Below are 21319 nucleotides of genomic sequence, written 5' to 3' on the forward strand. Positions count from 1 at the left end.
CGTATGTATATGAGGTTTAATAAAAACTAATCTTCCCCGGAGTAATTTAATCTGCCCAGGAGAAAACGATTTGTGTGTGCCCCATAATAAGTTTTTTTTTTTTTTTTTTTTTTTTAACACGACTTCATGTGCAAAGAAGATGTTTGTATTGGAAAACAGGATCACATCTGACATTTATGTGAGTTAAAAGAAAGAGAAAATGAAAATGCATTTTTATGCAGTCCTTTAAATCATAATCTGTGGAGGATGCTGAAAAAAACAGCTTTTTTTTGGAGGATGCTGACGTAATGAAAAGGCTTTCTGAACATGAAACGTTTGACTTGCACAAGAATGTGGACAATGCACGGCCATTAAGATAAAATGTGCTGCATAAATAGCTTTTTTATTCTGTTTCTGTGTTTTACTTTCTTTTCTTAGGCTCGGGAAACATGTGCAGTGTGCGGTTTGCAGCAGTATGTGGTATTATTATGTGCCATGGAATCCCATGAGGGATGAATAATTTCAATTATATTACAGTACTTCACAGTTTTAATTACGCAGGCCAACAAGCCCTGATATTCTTTTCGACAGTGATTAATTTTACATTAGTGTACAGCTGAAAAAGCCCACCGTGGATAAAATAGAAACACCTCTCAGTGTAATACAGCACCACAACCTACAGCTTTCAAAATGACCATAAAGTTGAATAAACAGTTGTCATGCACCTCTGACACAGCCTGAACTAAAACTTAATACAGTTTATTTTACAGTCTATCATAGGGTTGTTATGATGGGTTGTATCAGGTTGTACAGGAGAGATGTTGTCATTTTCCTGGTATTTCTGTGCACATTCGAAGCACCATAATGTAAAAAAAAGATCCTTTAATTGTGTAACAGATGAGGTAAATTTGCACTGTTTGTTGTTTGATTACCTTCTTTGTTATCTAAACCAGCAATAATTGATTTCTGGCTACTTGGCAGTTGTCAACACAACATTAACTCATTATCACCTTATGAAGTCGTCATAATGAACATGTTAGCAGATGTTTGACTACTCACACGTCTACAGCAGGAGACAAGGAGCAACATTTTGTCATTAAACTTGATGGTGCATGTCGACTGTGTGCTCTGGAAATAAAAATACACTACAGCCTGTTGGAAGCAAAGGAATTAAAGTCTTATTTTAACTTTGAGTGGTTGAAACACTTTAAAACGTGCAAATCATCGCCTAGCCATACAAATCTGACACAATAATTAAAGGTAAAAATTGCTTTAAAAAAGTGTTAATTGATTTTTTTGGCCAGTTGGGGGCAGTAGAGCACCCTGTCAACACAACATTAACATATTATCACTGTATATGTGGCGCACAAGTTAGCAAACAATTGTTGGCATGTCTCGAGCCACCTGATGAAAGTTCCACATTCACTTTTCCTTTAGCTCGCTCCAACAACTCCTTATGGGAAATGTTGGTCTCGTTAGCTGCTTAATGCTAAATGCCGGCAAGTTGCTAACTTAAACAATCGATTGGTGCTGGACAGGTAGCGCACAGTGAGTCCATCAGAGCTCTTTAGCTGAAAGCAACTGCCAAAAATAAAACAAGTTAACTGGAGCAGTGACAGCGAATCAAAACAGGAAAATTGTGGGAAATAAATCAAAACAAGTAGCTGAAAGACCCTGAAACCCTCCGAAGAGCTGAGGAGAACTACAGCTCCATTCAGGATTTCTACTGAGTAGATGGGCCTCACATGTCAGGTGCATGTTAGAATTTATGTTGCTGCTGAATGTGTGCAAACTTCTTCAGTCTTTTAGAAAGCTGCCGATTCTTTAAATGAGGTATTAATCAGTGTTAAAGTCAAGACTCTGAAAAGCTAAGACCAACACAAAATTTTGAGATTTAAAAAAAAAAAAAAAAAAAAAAAAAGATGGGGATGACGTCCCCCCCAAGTATATGAGACATGGAAAATTGTCCCACACTATATTGGAATTGACACGACTCCCATGAAAGTTGAAAATAAGCTGATTTGTTCCCTCTCAATATTAAACCGAGTTTAAACGAGACTAAAACACACTGGATGTTTATCATTCACAGAAAACCTCCAGCATTTCCTTTTAGTTCATGTCAACGGCGAAGCTGTGAGCGCGATGCCGAAGCTTCGGGTCCATCCTGTGGGTCCTGCAGGCCGCCGCCCGAATGTTTACTGCCGAGCTCTGCATATTTCTGGTCCTCAGAACTGTTTTTAATGTAACGGAGCGGAAATAACGTGGAGTGTCAGAGGAATACAGTGCTGCACATATAGACAAATCGTACAGTCCATGGATGTAGCTATTATAAGATCAGTGGAGTTATTTTTACAGTGAGTGGAGTTGTCTCCAGTGCTTTTCTCCACCTTTCAGCACAGAGATGGGTCCATAATGAAAACTGCAGAGAGCACGAAAAGCCTCAGTTTGCGTGGCTCAGCACGCAGCTCCAGCATCACAAACCAATTTCTGTCATGTATTTTGCTTATTTTACTTTTCTATAACGCTGCATCTATAATGTAATCTACTGAACCGACCCGCAAAGCCACAGATATTAATGTGACTGAGGCAAACGTGAAAAATGTAGAGTTTCAGTTTGCCCCTCAGCTCCAACTACACACCTGTTCTCACTTCCCTCATCTGCTCTGCAGCTACCTGGACTTCCCACCTCCTCACCTGCATCTCATTCCCTCATCAGCCGCTCACCACCAGTGGTGGACAAACTACTCAACTCCATCACTTTAGTTCAAGTACACTAAAGTTTTCAGCGGTGAAAGCATTCACAGAAATCAGCTGAATCAACTAGTTGATCATTTGATTACTTGAGAGTTGAAAATTAATCTGCAACTGTTTTGATAATCAACAAATCTTTTCAGTTAGTTTTCAAGCAAGGCGTGTCAAACATTCATTCTCAAATGTTGTTCTTATATCTGAGTATGTCACATTGGTCGAGATTGTCTGACCAGTGTTAGTTTTGTCTTCACAGGTCTCAGTTCTCAGATTTTGTTCTTTGCTGGAACAATACAGTATTTTTAGCGTTTAGTGAGCATTTAGTGATATTACCCCATAAGACTGCACATTAATTTGTGTGGCGAAGTGTTCGGGCTCCTTGTCTGATTGTACACCGTCGAACCGGCAAGCGTGACAGGGGTGTAGGCCCCAGAGGCCTAAAGCTTTCAGCGTGACAGACAGCTAAACAGCCATTATGACAAAACAGCAACATGAACCAAACCAGCCAGTGAAACCTCGAGACAGAGGAGGTACATGGGGCCTCATTAGAAAAGAGGGGAACGAGAAGCAGCTTGACATCAGTGACATGAGGAAGTCAAATGAGGTAAAGCAAAACACTAAAAACTATTTTCTCTTCTCTGTCTCAGCTTCCACCCAGAAATTAGACGAGAGCTGTTAAAATGCTGCCATCCGTTACGTCCCAGTGCATCTGCCTCGCCCACATGTTTGTATGGCAAGTCTCTGAACTTCATAAGCATCCTTGGAAAGACTTGTTACAGCATGTTTTGCATTAAAAACAATAGATAAAGTAAAAATTGATGAAAAGGCCATTCTGCTTACTGTTCACTGTCTGTGGTGTCTATTGTTCCGAGGTCAGGTGTGTTTATGTGGTGAATTCTGGCTACAGCGATCTTGATCTTGAGTTTCTCTCACATGGAAATCGAACCTGTTCCGTTGCACTGTACCGTGTCAGAAGTCATTTTTTTCCAAGTTCAGAGTGCAATGGATTAAGAGTAAGAGTAAGAGTGATACTTGATATATAAAGAGTTTGTAGAGGTTTTTTTTTTTTTTTTGCATTTCCAAAGCCTTAAAAGATGAGCAAAAGAATGGTTTAAATCAGGGGTGGGCAAACTTTTTCACTTGTGGGCCACAAAGGGTTCTAAAATTTGACTGGGGGGCCGGACCAGGAGCAGATGGATGGAGTGTTTTGGTAATCCACCTCATAAGAGAAAATAAAATATCATGAGATATGTAGAACACATGTGCTTTAATTTCAATTGAAAATGAACAAAAGCATTACAACTAAATATCTGTCTTTGAAGTCCCACAGAACTGAGCTATTTATTGAAATGACTCTTTTTATTATTTTAAAGCACTGAAAGTTGTGTTATCCTTAAGGATATTATCATCATCAGTCTCCTCCTGACTGTCTTCATTTAAAAAACGGTAGGAGATGCAGGTCTACTTGTCCTCTCCTTCTATTCAATCATCCCTAATGCCAAAACTCAACAACGAGCAGCGCGAGGACGGAACAGTGACAACGCGCCAGTATGTGGAGCGCGTTATATTTGATCGCGCTGCATTTGCGCACTTGGTTTTGAGAATGTACGTGCACCTGAGCGCCACATATGTCCATCCCTTAACAGACAGAACAAATTAGTTTCAAATGCATTTTTTACATAACACAACGGAGAAACGTACTTTTAATTTCAGTGGGAACAGTGTTGTTGGTCTCCCTTTTTATCCAGCGCATCAAAGTCTGGAGTCAGTTTTCTTGCTGTATCATAGTCTTTAAAGACCGCCTGATCGGTGTTCAGTCAAAAATATTTAGTTGTCCACTCCTTATTAAAAACTGGACATTCTTAGCTCCGCTCATCTTTACAGAAGGGCTGAGGGTCGAAGAGTAAAGCGCAAACGTGGAGTAATACGCTTCACCTCAACAAAGCTCAATGTATCTAGAGTGCGCCATCTATTGGGAAAAAGCCAGAATTGCAGGGAAAATAAAACATTAACAAGGTTTATTGATATAATTTGTTCAAGTTCGGCGGGCCGGATTAAATTTTGTAACGGGCCGCATATGGCCCTCGGGCCGTAGTTTGCCCATGCCTGGTTTAAATAGTATGTTTGCTTGCTGTAACATAAGCAACAAACGTGAGCATGTGCAGCTAACTATTAACCTCGAATAAAAACCAGCTGTAGACTAAAAGCCCGGTCTTGAATAAGGGCACACATTTTTAAACCTGTTCTTCACAGTACCTTCTGCAGGTGAGGTAAATAAAGGCCCTGGCCACTATTTGAGTAAATGGAAGTATAGCCGTACTTTTTAAAGTCCTCTACGTGGCTTATCAACTTGTGAGGAGGCAGACCTCTTGACTTTTTGCCTGGGGCCCTGCCAGCCTCTGTCTTTAGCACCATACCATGTGCTGTATGTTACCATCAGTGAATATATAAGACTCCTTTACAGAGTCTTCATGCAAAGAAAAGTCAGCTTGGAACAGTAGATCTGCATTAACAGATTTCTAGGGCTACTTAGGGGCAGCGGAAGCAAGCTGGGAACACAACATTGACATATCATCTTTAAGTTGGTTTTAAGTTAAGTATATATTTCAGTTGTTTTGCAGCGCTCATTCATTTTCAGTTGTGTTTCCTGCAACCGCAAAAAAAAAAAAAAAAAAAAAATCCAGTATTCACTCTCTTTTAGCACTTTCTTTGTCTTTACCAACTCTTGAGGAGAATATCTGTCTCTTGAGTTGCCGAATGCTCCACCATGTTCACCAGCTAGTCACTGCTTTTGTCTATCTGCCATTTGGTGCTGAGCTGGTGGTGTACAGTAGATTTTTAGAGCTTTTTGCCGCTGATAACAGCTACCTGCTGTGGTCAAAAATGATGCTATCAGAGCCGTGAGAGTGAACCAAAACCCTAAAGTTGCAGGCTGGGCAGCTAAACAATGAGTTGAAATACACCTTAAAACTCTGTAAAGCTGAAGGAAGCTGTAGTGATAATTAAACCGGAAACTAAAACTGTAAAATTATGCCGCAGCCACAACAGGCTGAAACACCACCAGCCCCAGTAACCACCTACAAATGAGAGCCACAAAAATACAGTCAAGTGCTTAAAACACAACCCAGACTTGGATGCTGGGTTATTTTGTTTGCAGCTTTAGATGAAAAATCTTTCCTCTTTTTCTCTTTAAATTTTATATAGTGACATATACTTGCACAAAGGTTCTAAACAAAAGGACAAAAACAATCAAATATGAGTTGATATAATTTATTTGTTGAGTATATAATTCAAAATGAAATGAGAAATAGGCCTTTCGCCATTTTCGACTTTTCATTAATTTTACAGCAATGTGCTTGATATGTAGTGTTCTGCATATGAAACTATCAGGGTATGATATTTGATTGCATCACACAGCCCTATCACCAATGGCAGCTTTTCAAAGTAGGCATTTTGAAAGTAACAAAAAAGCAACTTAATACACTTAAACACAACTAATTGATGGAAGTAATCTAGTTATTTTTATTGAGGTAACTGTTACCAACACAACACTGGTTATCATCACAACCACAGAGCTGCTTTTGAGAATATGTCATCTTGAAACATTAAAGTCAGGGATTGGCTGCATTGTCAACATACTGGCGGAGCCAATGTTAGCTTAATTAGCTGGCTAGCGATGACAAAATCTGCTGCAGACAGTTGTCAAATAAATTGGCAGTTGCTGGCTGGAAATGAGTCTTGTCTTTGTCTGCTTTTGTTGCTGTTTGGAGTGGAACATCCCTCGGCCCCTGTTTCCACTGTAGACTTCATACGTGCTGAACGTGGACATAAAGCTTGACGTAGCAGCAGCAACTGAAGGAGGCGTGGTGAGGACTCGATTGCTGTGCTTCAGTACCAGATTGTCATAAATGCTATGCTCCAGTGGGGCAGAAAACCAAAACAAAAAAGTTCCCATGCCCTGTTGTGTTCCTCCTCGTCCTGCGAGGCTCTCACCGCTCTGCTCGCTCGGGGCCTGATTCTTTAATTAATAAACCAATGTTACTGCTCGACAGCTCAGCAGAGGCCTCGCCCAGTGCGCTGGCCTGGGCGACACACCGCAGGCCTCGACATTACTCATCCTCCCAACTCTTTTGTCATTAATGACACCGCTGCATTTCTTTTTTGTTTTCTGCAGAGAGCACCGTCCCATGAAACGCTCTCGCGTGGTAAAACGTGGCGTGGATGGCGTCTGCACCATCGAGTCCAGGAAGAGGGATTTTTATTATTTATTCATGGAGATGGATTCACATTCGCGATAGCTCCACAGCTGGGCAACAGATGACATCAGTACAAGTGAGCACCTTCGGGGACGTCCCAGCTGCCATTGAGCTTCAGAATTAACATGTGCGGCGAGGAAACACCAGAGAAGCCCTCGGAAAGAGGGATGAAGGCGCCTCAGTTTAAAATGCTGCTCACAGACTCCTTACAGGAGAGCTGATTGGTATTCAAGCCACTGTCTGACTTTTGTCTTTATTCACTTTAATGAAAAATGCCTTCCACTTGGGCAGTCGTTATTTCCTCCTCCCACTGATCCGCCTCACTGACCCTACTCTCCCTTTTAACCCCTGCTGTCATCAAAACACTCCCACAAGAGACAACTGTACACCCCCTAAAGAAAGGATAAAGGCAGGATGAATAATGTACACAAACCCTCCTAATGCTGTATCTCGGATCTGTTTCCCTGCTCACCTTTCTTGAGTGAATACTGTAATTTTATTTCCCTAATGATGACCGCAATAATGGCGCGGGCCTTCGAGGACTGCCGCTTGGTCTTTTAACGTCAGCTGAGACAGATATTTTTCAGTGTGTTATCTTCCACAACAGGGACAGACAGTGTCTCCAGTGTTCTTTTGTGGTCTACAGTGAAATGTTGTATCAATAAAACACAGAGACAGTAGACAGTGGGTATGAATTATTGAAAGGCACCGCGGTTCAGCTGGGGTTCTAATCTCCACTGTGCAGTTAATTTGATGTTCTTGTTTTTCTGTTTTGGATTCAACCTGCAATGCACCATCCGTCCCTGCAAATACCACAGGCGGAGAGGAGCAGACCAGTGGGAACCAAATGAATGATCTGCTGATGCTAATGTCCTCTGCCAGCCAAGGTCTTGTTTAATAAACCTCAAGATGAGATGGGCGTGCGAGAAATAATGTGATCAAAAATAAGCCCCGTCAATTCGAGCCCACACACCTGAAGCTGCAGCTGATAATGAAAGTGGAATTCGTAATGAGGGTGAGTGTGTGTGTTTGGAGGAGGGGGTTGTAAGAACATCCCGCCATTCAGGAGATGCACAGGCTTAAGGGATATGTTTTGTAACCGGCGTCAACGCTCGGGAGTGAATATCAATATCTAAGGCAGGCAGCTGATCAGTGGGAAACGTTTGCCCTAGCAGAGTGTTAGACGCTGATCCCAGATCTCATTTATCCTGCTGGAAAAGTCTTGTGTTGCCTTTCACATGCACAGCAGGTGGGTCCGGCGAGGTGACGCACCAAGCCTCGATTGGAATACAATCAGCCAGCTCAGGATTCAACAAATTGGCCAATAAAGGCAATGGGTTATTATCTCCCAGCTGCATCGGGACAGGGGAATTAAAAGTCCCAGGCTTTCTAATTAGTCGTTCGTATTTTATCATAATCGATTCGAAACTATTGAGGGGATACTCAGCCAGAGATGGGAGGGAAATTTGCTGTGGTGAAATGACTCTGCTGCTGTGAGCCTGATCGCTGCAGATATACTCAAACAGATGTATGTTCACAACGCTAATGTCCTCCTTTGTCACAGAGGAGAAACCGGGGCAAATTAAGACCGTGGATTTTTATACGCTCAAATCTCGTTAAAAGCTGAAATGAGGTAGAGGGAAAAATGAAAATTACAAATAGATGAAAGAATGCACATAGTTTATATTCTGGAGCAACACAGATTCACGGATAGTTTCAGAAAAAAATAGTTATTATAATAGAAAAACGTGGTGTTTAGGTGTTTTACAAATAGAAACACTATGGGTGTTTGTGGCTTTGGAAAAAAATGAAAACATAGCATACTGCCAAGTTTTAAATGATTAAGAGTATAATTGAAATCGAAATTTTCTTTTTGTGTTAAGGTAATGCATTATAATGAGACAATAATGATAAAAGTGTTGTTCATTCATTGGTGAACTGTTTTTTTCTTCCTGTGTTATTTTAATCACTTTTCATCACATTTTCATAGCATTGGCTATTAATTTAAGTGGATCTGCTTGTTTTCTCCATTTTAAACAAGACCCGTCATGCTGTTAATTTTGTATTTCGCTCACTAGCTAGCAAGCTACGCTAACTAGCTTCCACTTGCAAAGTTCGCTTGTTATCAAAGCTAACCTAAGCTAAGCTAATCTATGTACATTTATTTAAGTAGATTAATAAAACTGCGAGAAAAGTTCAAACATTTTGCTGCATGCTGAGTGAATTCACATTGAACTACATCTTCCCGTCGGTCTCTAAAATTTGCCTTGTGTCCTGCGCGACAGAACAGCTAGGCTAACTTTGCACTAGTTAGCACTAAATTTACTGTGTGTTATTCGAACACCCGCTAAGTCTCTTGCAGGCTCCTGAAGAAGTGTTGTGTTTGCACTACATTATTAAAAAGCCTGTCGAAACTCTTAGCAAGACGGAGTCCTGCAACCTCAGCTGTCTGTACTTTAGCCCATAATTCAAATCTCAACATGAAGGCGCTAACAAGCAGATTGCTAGTGCTCAAATCACAGATGGGGCTAACATAAGATAATTTGAGATTAGACTTATTTTATCTAAATTCACTTGTCAGAACAGCAAGAATAAAAAGGAGAGGTGGAAAAAAGAGCAAGTAGAACAAACAGACAATAAAAAGATGCTAAATAGAATCAACTATAGAGGCGATGTATAGTAGCCTAAATACAAAAGAGTATAAAAAACATCCCCTTGTGAAGCAGCAACAGCTAACAGCATCACCCCCCACACGCTAACTCTGTGTGTGCACATGATGGTGATATATGTTTTTTATCTGATATAGTTGTTTGTTTAATATTTCTGTTTTTCCCATAATCCTTAGAGGACAGAGGGTTAAACGTCACGGCTTGACAAAAGGGGCGAGTCCACGAGCGAGTTGAGAGGAAGCAGCTATTTCAGCCATGTCAGCAGGACACAGAAAGCTAAAAAACATCCCAACTGGAACGCTGAAAAGATAATATTAGATGGGAGTGTTGGTGGATCTCGTGTTCAGGAGTGATGAAGCTTCGCTGAAAGTCTTCATGGAATTTGTACATTTTGTGCTAGATAGTTAATCATTTTTCAAGCTTTGTTAAAAACACAAATGTTCCAACTTGTAGTAGAAAGTGAAGTGCTGCAGCGGATGCCAATTTGTGCTGAAGTCCAGATGGGATGTCAGGACTTCCTCTCCCTATCGAAGCAATATTAGGATATTTTTGCACCTGCTCACAAAACAGAAAATCTTTTGTTTCAGCTTCACGGGTCCTGTTTGTTGAACTCGGCGCCTGCTCGAGCCGCATAGCCTACTGCTCGCCGTGGGATTCATGCATGATACCAAAGAAAATATACACAAGGAGACATCTCATACAACCCCCCAACCTACATTATGAGAAGCAGCTTGTCTTTAGCTTCCATGTGGCAGAAATAATTCACATCAATGGCTACATAACATGCAATGGCATTTAATGTCCCCACAGCTCAGTAGTGGACGCCAGTGGCACTGTGATGTACGTTCAATTCTTCCACTGAGAATGATGTGAGGTGACAGTGGATTTGGTCTGGATTGGTGTGACATGCACTCTGGGAACAGGGACCCTTCCTTGAAAAAGCAGCCACAAATATTATTTCCTCTTTCCTGTGCACCTGCTGACAAAGACCAGTTTATCAGCCAAAAAAACATTGGTTGGAAGAAGAAATACAAAATTAGATGGGTTAGCAAACAATTCTAGATCACAGTTATGGATATCTAACATGCAACCAATCATGTAATTTGTATGAAATCATATGCCCTGATATATTTAACTGTATTGGTTTTCTAAATCCAGCTAAAAATAAAGTGCCAATTTAGCTCTGCTATCTAAAGATCTGCACACTGTGAGAGCTCAGCCTGCTTTTTAAATTCTATAAAGCTACAATTCTTCACACCCTCTTTGGTCATATCCTGTAGTGTTTTCTGCACTGTGACACTGAATTCACTAGTTTGCTCTGCTTTTACACAATTCGGCCAATATTTGCTAGATCTTCACAACTACAATTCACGCTTCAAAGACTTGAAGCACACGAGGTCCCCCAGAGCCCACAGCAGAGCTGCTCCCTTTACAATGCATTCAAAGAGAGGGGTTATTATTCCTTTAAAGAGCTCGAAGCCCACTGCAAGTGCCAAAGCAACAGCTGCACAAGGCTGCAACAGATGTGTAAATCACCCCTCATGAATAAGTCAAAACTCTAATTCAGTTTTTTGGAACTTCGCAGCGTTTCTGCTTCCTGTTCGCTCGGGCGTAGCAGCATACATTCCTGCTTCTCGTCTCTTTTCTCTGTAATCCTGAGTGATCAGGGCAGCATCAGCTGGCGTTAGTCAGCCTCAAGGCTTATCTATAAACAGTATAGAAGCCCAGCTCTCCAGTGCAAACTGGGGAGTCAATGCGAGTTTGTTTTATGCACCTATTGCTCCGCGTTGCCCCGGGGTCACAAAAACTCATTAAGGATGTATTAATGGCTCAATCGAAGTTCTGCCTGAGCGACCATCTGTGACCGCACATGTGGTAAACAGAGGGAAAAAGAAGTAAAACCACATGTTAAATGCAGCTTGCCATTCACACACACACACACATTGTAAAGCATTGCTATACAAAATCCTCTAGACTTTGCTTTTAGTCATCTGAGCGTGGAGGCTTAAAAAGCACATCAGGAGAGCTACTAGCTTACACCCGGTTTAGATCAGGAGTTAATTGCAGTCCTTACCCAGTTCTTTGTGGTCAGAGCTCTGGCTGGATAACAGGAAGAGGTAATCCTGACAGGTGTCCTGATCCAACAGTGTGCTGTTGTGGAGGCAAAGGTCAACAATTAGGGTCACAGCTCTCTGACAGACCATGTCATACTCCTCTCGGTCAGGACTCATGCTCCCAGCAGCATCCTCAGCCGTGTGTGCTCATCCAAGGGGACTAGCACACCCACACACACACACACGCGCGGCAGCCTAGCATGCAGAAGATAAACGCAACTTGTCTCCGTCCTCGGCTGATTCTTCTCCGTCTTCCACGGTCTCTCGAGTGTGTTTACACACAAACACTCTCCAGTGTGTGTGCATGTTTGTGTGTGAGCGTGCCTCGCTTTCTGTGTGTCTGTGTCTGTTTGTGTGTGTGTTGATCTGTGCAAGCAGGGCCAAGATTGTTGAATGCATGAATGTGTTGCATGCGTGCTATGGCATCAATGTATATGTGTGTGTGTGTGTGTGTGTGTGTGTGTGTGTGTGTGTGAGGACTTAATGAATCACATTTGGCCCCAGGTGATATGTAGGACAGAATTATTGCATCACATATATGCTAAAGAAGACAGTCAGATGCAACAGAACAATAATGAGCAATACTTGATACGCCAACAAGTGCCGGAGCCTAGCGACCCCCATCCCCCCGCCGTCATCTCCAGCTCCTCTTCATCGCTCCCTTTCCACATCACTCCTCCCAACACCCCCACACTTGATCTGGCTGCAAAGCCGCCACCACTCCTGCTCCGAGTGCGCACAGGCTACAAAACATAACGACCACTGGGCTTGTTTTTCTCAGGATGGACTACCACGGCTGGTCCCCGCAGGTCAGAGTGTCTCCTGTGATAAGTCTCCCCCGAGCCGAACCACCTGTGACTGCCGGGTCTCGCCGCTCCCGCCGACAGTCCCCCATCGCTCTGATTGTCATCCCTGACTGTTTACGACCTGTAATGATGAGGGTTTAGCTCCGTGTGTTTGTCTGTGGGAGAAATGGAGCGAGAGAGCAATTTGTGAGGCTGCATACAGTGTGAACAAATGGTCTCTCACAATGTAAATAAGTGCAAAATGGAAAAGTGAAATGGCTTTAATGTATCTGTTGGGACATTATAGCTAATGAAGCCCAGTAAGAGCAAATAAATCTGTAATAGCTCTGATCCTCTGAAGATTCAATTCACATTAATTTCTCATATATGATCATTATTAGCAAAAAAAAAAAAAAAAACACTAATTGACTTTCCTGCTATCTTATATGGAACTACCGCATATGTGAACTTGCTTGACCTCATCCCTTAATTATGTTCTTAACCATTAATCAAAGTAATGCAGTAAACCCTGTGACGAATAAGGCATCAGAAAAATGATTTCATGCCCATCTAATTACAAAGTCATATTGAATTTAACCAGATCGTTGACTCCCTTCCTTAATTGAGTTTAAACCAGGGCGTAAATGCTACACTGCCCACATTGGTGGGTTATTGTTCTGAGATTGCTTCGATAATTGAAGGCTTATCTTGGCCGCCACGCCTCCCTTAAAGTTGGGAGGTCAGGGGTCTCCAGTGCTTCCTGTTGCTGAAGATTGGATGCTCTTCTCTGGCTTCCTTGATTAACGGGCAAATAACGAATTGTTTCTGGCTGCGGGTTTTCAAAAGAGTCAATTACTCCTGCGCCTCTGCTGCAGCTGATACTGACTGCCCCCCTTCATTTGCCCTGCGGTCCCGTTAATGCATACAGGTTCACCGCTACCTGCATTGGCACTCACACGCCACGGCTTAGACGTCAAAACAAAACGGCTCATCGATTCCCTCCAGTGCTGCTCACGCCGCCGATGTAACAGCTTTAATGGTGGAAGAAAATAGACCCGGGGTGTAGCAGGTCTTCCTCGTGCCATTACATTATTTAGAGGGTATTGTCCAGGGATGTCCAGCATGTCAGACAAAATAATGCTACTGTGTGTAATGGCTCCTTGTTAACTTATTTTCGATCATTTTGAGTCAGCCGGGAAATAAACTGCCTTCTGAAAGATAATGCACCATTACCGACAAAAGCCTCCTTCCCTATTTTCCACATAAATAATAATCCTCGCTACAGGCTACAGTTTGAGGTGACTTCGCACCACAATACGCACATTAAAGTATAAGGTGAGTAATATATACTGTGGTAGATAGATAAAACACACAGTGGCAGTCAGCAGAGTAATACAACAGGCAGCAGATGAAAATTCACAGCGGCATAAAATCAAAGGAGAAATATTGTCAACAAGGTCTTGAACTAGGCACAGCTGATAGTTCATGTTTTAGAAAGATCACCTTCTATGGGTTAAACTGAATAAAACATTGATCAAACAGCTCAGATTTAACTGCGCAGCACATTTTGCCCTCTTTGTTAATTATTCAGGAAGCACAAAGAACACAAAATCGTCGCTGTTTCCATCTCTAAATTATTTAGACCGCCGCAGCTACGAAAAGTGCTTTAAGTGTGTGAATTAATGCGATAATCAAGACAAATGCTGAGAGAGCGCCTTTCAGAGGGTTACACTTACTGATAATCTAACAGATTTAAAACATTTCTGTCTGCTGTCATTAGGAATTCCTCCTATGAGCCTCGAATAAATGAGCAGGGCTGTGATGGTCACGTTGATAATTTTGTAGAAGGTGCGGGCATATTTTTCACAGCAAATGAGGGGGCTGTGGCACACGAGGTCCTCGGTTTGATATGCAAATCAACTTCATCTGTGGCAAATCTTTCTGTGGTGACAGCCCGGTGGCTGCAGATGTTGAACTTGATTCATTGTGGCAAATGCATGACAAAGGGTTGGCTCACTCAAAGCTATGCTAATTAACATCAGCACTTCTAAACCTCACCCGGGGGCCGCGATGGCAGGATTTCCACAGTATGCAGTCGCCGTGTATCGGTGTATCCTGGTGTGCGTGAGTGTGTTTCTTTGTCGTGACGTGTTAATCAAAGAGTCCCTCCTCAGCTGTGGGGCAACGAGAGAAATATTTCTATTTTGACTCATAGTTAAGCTCATTAGTAACAGTCTTAAATTGTGTAAGCAGGATTTGATGGATGGCGCTCTGAAGCTACAATACAACAGATGAAGCGATGATCTGTGAACAAATAGATCTGCCAGTGAACATCACATAAGAGCCTGTAGGATTTACAGTGAACACACATACATGCTATTTCTGTTAGGCCCCGAAAGGGTCTTAACGTACTTATGGAGCTTCATGACAGTGTTTTTCAGTAAGGCTGAGCACACAACAGTGATGAACGAGAATGACGCTACCCGTCATATGGATAAAGATCAGTATAATTACTCTGTGTCCAGGTGAAATGTGGACGGAGCGCTATCTCATCCAAACATGTCCTGAATGTCACTGAGACGAGGTGTTTAATTGAGGTCCTGTCAGCACGGCCCAGAAGAGTGATAGAGTCCAGAGGAGTCGATTCTCAGCGCCCACTGTCGTGCATATCAATCCCGAGGCATGTAAATGCTATCAGCTCCGTCCTATTAAACATTCTGGTCATCGCTTTACAGGTCAACACGATGTAAACCCTCCATAAAAAGGTCAGAATTAGAGGGAGGCAGCCCCTTTTAATGGACCAGCAAATCATCTCTGATAAATAGCTGTTTGGTGTGGGGTCTCTGCAGAGTTCACCAATTTAAATTTATGCCTTTTAAAGACCTTTTGAATACAACATAGAATACAATTCAATACCTGTCTGACAATTGTACCGGCCAAAGTGTGGAGGTATCATGGGAGCATGATGCATTATTCAATCACATTTTTCCAAGAACTCCCCAGCAGGCAATGATTCCTAATGATTTAATTAATTAAATTAACATGAGCTGGACCTCTGTTAGCAGCAGAACATAAACAGATGGATTAACCAATCAAAAATGATCAATTCATCTGAGTTCATTGAAGCTGTTTGCTAAAACTGACACGTGAATCAATGAGCTTAGCTAGCTCATTTTTAATATCTCCCGACAGCCTGCAGTCAGATGCAAAAACATTTTATATCTAGCATCACTGCCTACAACAAGCAAGAGAAAATATTCAAATTCAAGACATTTTTAATACCATTTTTTGAGGAAACTAAATTTGATGCTTTTCAAGACCTGATAACCTGCTTTAACCTCAGGAAAATAAATGTTTTATCCCTAAACGTGACGAAATGAGAACATGCAGCTCATAGCCTGGATGCAATGAGATCATTTGAATACAACAATAAAAGCACTTTCAGGTAGAATATTTGTTTCTTGTGTGACTTGTTTTGTTCACACAATAATTAGCTAAGATCAGCATTTAGACTAGGAACAAGGAAAGTCTAAAAATACACATATCAACACATTTAAAGCCACTTATTAGCACACTGTGTGGAGTGTTTAACCCATTAACAAACAGAAATGTAAAAAAAAAAAACTATTTAATGAATAATTATGTGTAACTTTAATATAACTTAAACTATTGAGTTATATAAAAAAAATCCTTCTGTACAGTTATGAGGAAATTAGCTACAGAGAGCAAAACACATTTTTTGTACCGGGCTGTTAACATGTTTATTTCTGCTGTAAAGTTGGGTTTTTAATATGGGGGGTCTATGGGGGCTTTTAGAGCCTCAAGTGGCCACTGCAGGAACTGCAGTTTTTGTCATTTTTTCAGCCCTGGAAGTTGCTGCTTGCTTGACACTGAAGAAACAGATCAGAAAAATAAGATCATAAATTATTATTGATAAAAAAGTCGAACTATTCCTTTATTGATCTGTTTGCAGTAGAATAAAATACTGACACTGTATTTATGCAGTAGCATTATCTTGCTCATCAAACAGCCATGAAGTGTGGAAAATGTCTCTGGTGCTCTGCCTGCCGGTGATGCGACCTCTGCGCCAAACTCCCAAAGTCTGCATCATTTTTTATCATTAAAAGCAAAACAAACATACTCTGGCAGGCTGATTACAGTAACGACAGCAGCACTTTCTCCAGCGTGCAGATTATTGTTGCAGAGTGCTACTCTTCAGATGTGGGAGCAAATGAAGGCGGTGAGGATCAATGATGTCTTTGATCTGTTCTCTGGGTTTTGGAGAGACGCTGCAGAGGGAAGAGTCTGCTGTGAAAGTTGGAAGCTAAAAGACAGCGAGGTGTGTAAGGAGCATCTGAATGCTTGTTAATGTCTGCTTAATGTTGTTTGTTGTGTTATGTAAAAACATTTGACATATCTTTTCATATGAAATGTACTAAATCACATTTCCAGAGCTCCCTCCCTGCAGGATAAAATCTAGCCAATAAAACTGGACTCACAGTGCAGACGTTTGCCTGTGAATTTAGGTTACGCTCTGCAGTAGTTTGGAGAGAAGTTTCAACGTGAAATTAGTGCTTTTTAGCAACTCTAGTAGGGTTTCAATGTTGGTCCACCGTTTTGGTCCAAACTGGAATATCTCTATGCAACTGGTCCCCACAGGATGAAGTGGTCTGACTTCAGTGATCCCCTTATTTTACTTCTAGTAGGTTTTCAGTGAAATGTCTGGACAACTATTGGATGAATTGCCATTAAATTCAGATGTCCAAAGTTCCTCAAGAATGAGTCCTCATCTTTGGTGATCCCAAAACCCCCTTTTTTTTTCTAGACCAGCAGATGATCAAGCTGTTCACTTACCCAGTGAAATACCTCACTAGATGGTCTGGTACGGAAGACGATCGATGAACGCATCCTGATGTCCCCCCTGACTTTTCCAATAGCACCACAAGGCTGACATTTGTGGGTTTAAGTGAAACAACTATTGGATTGATTTTCATGAAAAAATGTTCCCCTCAGGATGAATTATAATAACAGTCCATCATCATTACACCATCTTCAGATCAGAAGTTCAAGCTGGCCAATACTTTGGTTTGTGGCCAAAAACCTGCAAAACCAGTGACATTCCTACCAACCTCTTCTGTACTTTAGTGCCAATTAGTGAATATTAGCATGCAAACGCTCTCCACTAATACTGTGAACCTACAGTGGTAAAACATTAGACCTGCTTAACATCAGCACATTAACACTGTCTGCTAACCTGTTCCTGAATTTGCACAGTTGACAGAGGGCTCAGATGGAGCTATGGGCTTATTTGGTTTACGCGTCCAGCGTGAGGTTTGGGACATGCTGGTGCTGTTTCTGCTCTGTGCTGTTCTGGCTCCTGCAGAGTGTTTACAAGCCACAGTCAGCCAAAAAGTACTCAGCGTGAGAGGAACGAGTGAATCCTGAATCATTCCTGTGTCTGTTTAGATGTTAACCATCAGCTGGTGAGCTGGATCAGACGGGGACGCTGCCGGGCTGAGTCTGTGGAGTGCATAAGTGGAAGATCGCAGTTGTCTTATTTTGCCGTATCGCGGCTGTAGGGTTGGCGGTGTCGGTCTGTCTTTCGGGTGGTTGGTTGACCACTTTGATCCAGACTGAAATATCTGAACAGCCATTAGAAGGTTTGCCATGCAAATTTGCAGACATTCACGGTGCACAGAGATTGAAGACCACTGACTTTGCTAATCCCCAGACCCTTCATCTGGTGCTCTAGTGGTTTGTAGTGAAATGTTTGTTTTAGTTGCCAGTTTTCCTCCATCAGCAGGTCAGAATGTTCACTTATTCAGCGAAATATCTCAACATCTGTTGACTCGCACACATTTTTTTCCCAGACGTTCGTGGTTGCCACATGATGCATCCTGTTGAATTTGCTGATCAGCCGACTTTCCACCAACACTTTGTGTTTAATGCTGGTAAACGTTAGCCTGCTAGCACGCTACTTGTTATTATTATTCCTGCAAGACATGCAGCATGTTAGCATTCTCATTGTGAGCATGCTAGCATGCATTCAGCTCAAAGCCACATCAGAATTACAGTCCAATCCAAAAAGTGCTTGGTGCTTTCACCAAACATTTGGCTTCAAGACTCGGCAACTCTTCCCTGAACTCGACATTATATTATCATCCTGTATTTCAGTATATACTGTCATGTTTTACTGAATGCTATAGGTATTAGCCTGGTTTCAGCATTAATGCTCCAGTTTACCTTAAGAACAAAATAACTGCACTGATTATCTCCCAAATCCTCCTATTAAAGCCCTGAATACTGTGACTGTTGATACGGGGGCTTTTCTTCTTCTTCATGAGCCACTAAAGCCCACCCCAAGGACGTGCTTCCCGGGGCTGCTTATTTATGGTCTGATAGGTGTGCTTGTAATTTAACACATTTATAGTCTTGTATCGAGCAGGTGCAGAAACACGGAGCACAGAGATGACGGAGGAAATGAGCTTGTTTTCATTCCACTGGAGGAAATGTGATCTAGTCACCACAGCAACTGAACCCAGGGATGCATGCAGACTAAAGGAATTAGAGTTAAGGGGTTTCATGGGCAAAAGGAAAAAAAAAATGATTAGCAGTGGGTCAGAAATATGAAACATCACGTTCTTCAGGCATCTCACAAAATCCCTTGTTTAATGGTATGAACAGCAAATGCCACAAATCAAGTAAATGGGTGAATCAAATAGCTAGATCCATTCAAGCATATACTAAAGTACCATAAGAACAATTTGAGATCCAGCAGCCCTCAGAGCAATAAAAATATAATATACCTGTGCTAAATGTGGGCAAAGCAGATCAGTGTGTCTGTGGTTAGAAGGTGCTCCCACCCCGGAGTTGTTACCATCCCTTCCTACCTGATATATTCCGCCTAACCTCAGCTTCCCCAGGCATGAAATCATTCGGGCAGAATGATAGGATGTTTGGCTATGGAGGAGTAGCGTGAGATTTGTTTCTGTGCAGATAAACACAGCCTTGACTGTTGTCTCAGCAGTTGAGAACATTTTCTATTTCAATTTCAAAGTGTACGAGGCAGAAAATAATCGCACGAGGAGCAAACGGGTTCAGCAGTTCGCCTAATTGCGTTGGATATCTTAGATGTCAGTCTTAAAGATGTGGAAAAAGGTTTTTATTCTGATTCTGCTCTGCCATCACAAACACTTTCAAATGATACCTTTTTCAATTAGTTTATTAAAAGAAGAGTCACAGCTAGAAGAAACAAGGACAGAATCTTTGATATAAAGAAAAGTCATCATGGCTTTATAGGTAAGTCTTTGTTTGTCTGTTTTACTGTAATACATGTTAGTAAAATGAGGAATAACCCATACAGCATTAAGCTTGGCCAGCTTATATATCCTTGTTACCTACACCATATATCCTTAAGTGGTGTAATTACTGTTTTAAAATGAATATACTGTGAAAATTTCTCCATTTGCTCCATAATTTCACTTTACCACCTCCAAATCATTTGTTTCATCGGCTTAGGAAACTTTTTATCGACTTCAGCTGGAACAATGGACGTGCCAGGATCTGCCTCTTATTACTGTACATTCGAGGAGGACTTAAATGTCCAAATCTTTGATAAAAACCAAGATGGCATACACTCGTACATTTACTACACGCATCTTTACATTTTCAGTTGATGGCAAGTTAGAGTATCAATGAATTGGCTATCATTTTATAGTGTGTTGAACTTCTCATGCTTCAGAAACGTCTATATAAAAAAGGCTGCAACCAGCCCGAGTCAGAGTCCTGGTGTCTCATCTAATCCAGCCTCTGTTCCTCCAGCTTCTGTAACTCACTGCAATCTCTCATTCAGCAAACTTTAAAAGCAGTCGGCATCATACAGCACTTAAAACCCCGTCTCCAAAACAGCTGGGGCGCTGTGTAAAACATGAAACAGAAGGGGATGATTTGCAAAACACTGAAACCTTGTATGTCATTGAAAAATTTTTAAAATTATATCCTCATTTAGAATTTGATGGCAACAACGTGTTTTAAAAAAGTAAAGACAATGGCAACAAAAGACTGGAGAAGATGTGAAATGCTGAAAGAAAACAGCTGGTGGAACATCGCACAGTTAATCAGGTTAACTGGCAACAGGTGAGTCACATGATTGTGTATAAAAAGAGCCTCCATAGAGACTGAGTGTGTCTTAAGTAAAGATGGGGAGGGGGTCACTGCTCTGTGACACACTGTGCTGCCTAATAGTGCAACAATTTAAGAATAATGTTTCTCAATGAAAACTGCGAAGATTTTGGGGATTTCATTATCTACAGTACAAAATGTCATTAGAAGATATTTCAGACACTGCAGGGAAAACAGACCTGATTGTGTAGTGGACTCAGGTATGGGCTCAGGAACTCTTCCAAAACCCATCGTCTGTGAACACAGTTCATCGCTGCAGCCACACAAGCAAGTTTAAACTCTGCCATGCAAAGAGGAAACTGTACATAAACCAGATCCAGAAACAGCGTCTCTGGTCCTGGTCCTCCACAAAGCTGAGTTGGACACCCTGGCTGGTTCTGCAGGGGTGTTAGGTTGTTCCAAAGTCAGCCAAAGCGTTCTAACTGTGTATCAAAGTCACTCCTGTTTGTTCATGCATGTGAAATGTGACATGTAGATTCTTAAAAATGTATAAATTACATCAAATTGTCAGTGGTAATTGCCAAATCCTGCAAAAAGAGCAGAAAGCGCACCAGGCTTTGTGTCCTGCTCTAGTTCCACCACTGTAG

At 41.7% G+C, this 21319-nt stretch overlaps 1 protein-coding gene across 1 annotated transcript in view; it reads right to left on the reverse strand.

The window, feature by feature from the left end:
* Nucleotides 1-11883, reverse strand: part of syt6a (synaptotagmin VIa) — a 54936-nt gene extending 43053 nt beyond the window's left edge. The window contains exon 1 of the mRNA XM_041944948.1: nt 11727-11883. Within this exon, the coding sequence (XP_041800882.1) occupies nt 11727-11883 (157 nt within the window). The remainder of the gene's footprint in view (nt 1-11726) is intronic.
* Nucleotides 11884-21319: the final 9436 nt, after the last annotated feature.

This window comes from Chelmon rostratus, chromosome 10 (assembly GCF_017976325.1).
Source record: "Chelmon rostratus isolate fCheRos1 chromosome 10, fCheRos1.pri, whole genome shotgun sequence".
NCBI lineage: Eukaryota > Metazoa > Chordata > Actinopteri > Chaetodontiformes > Chaetodontidae > Chelmon > Chelmon rostratus.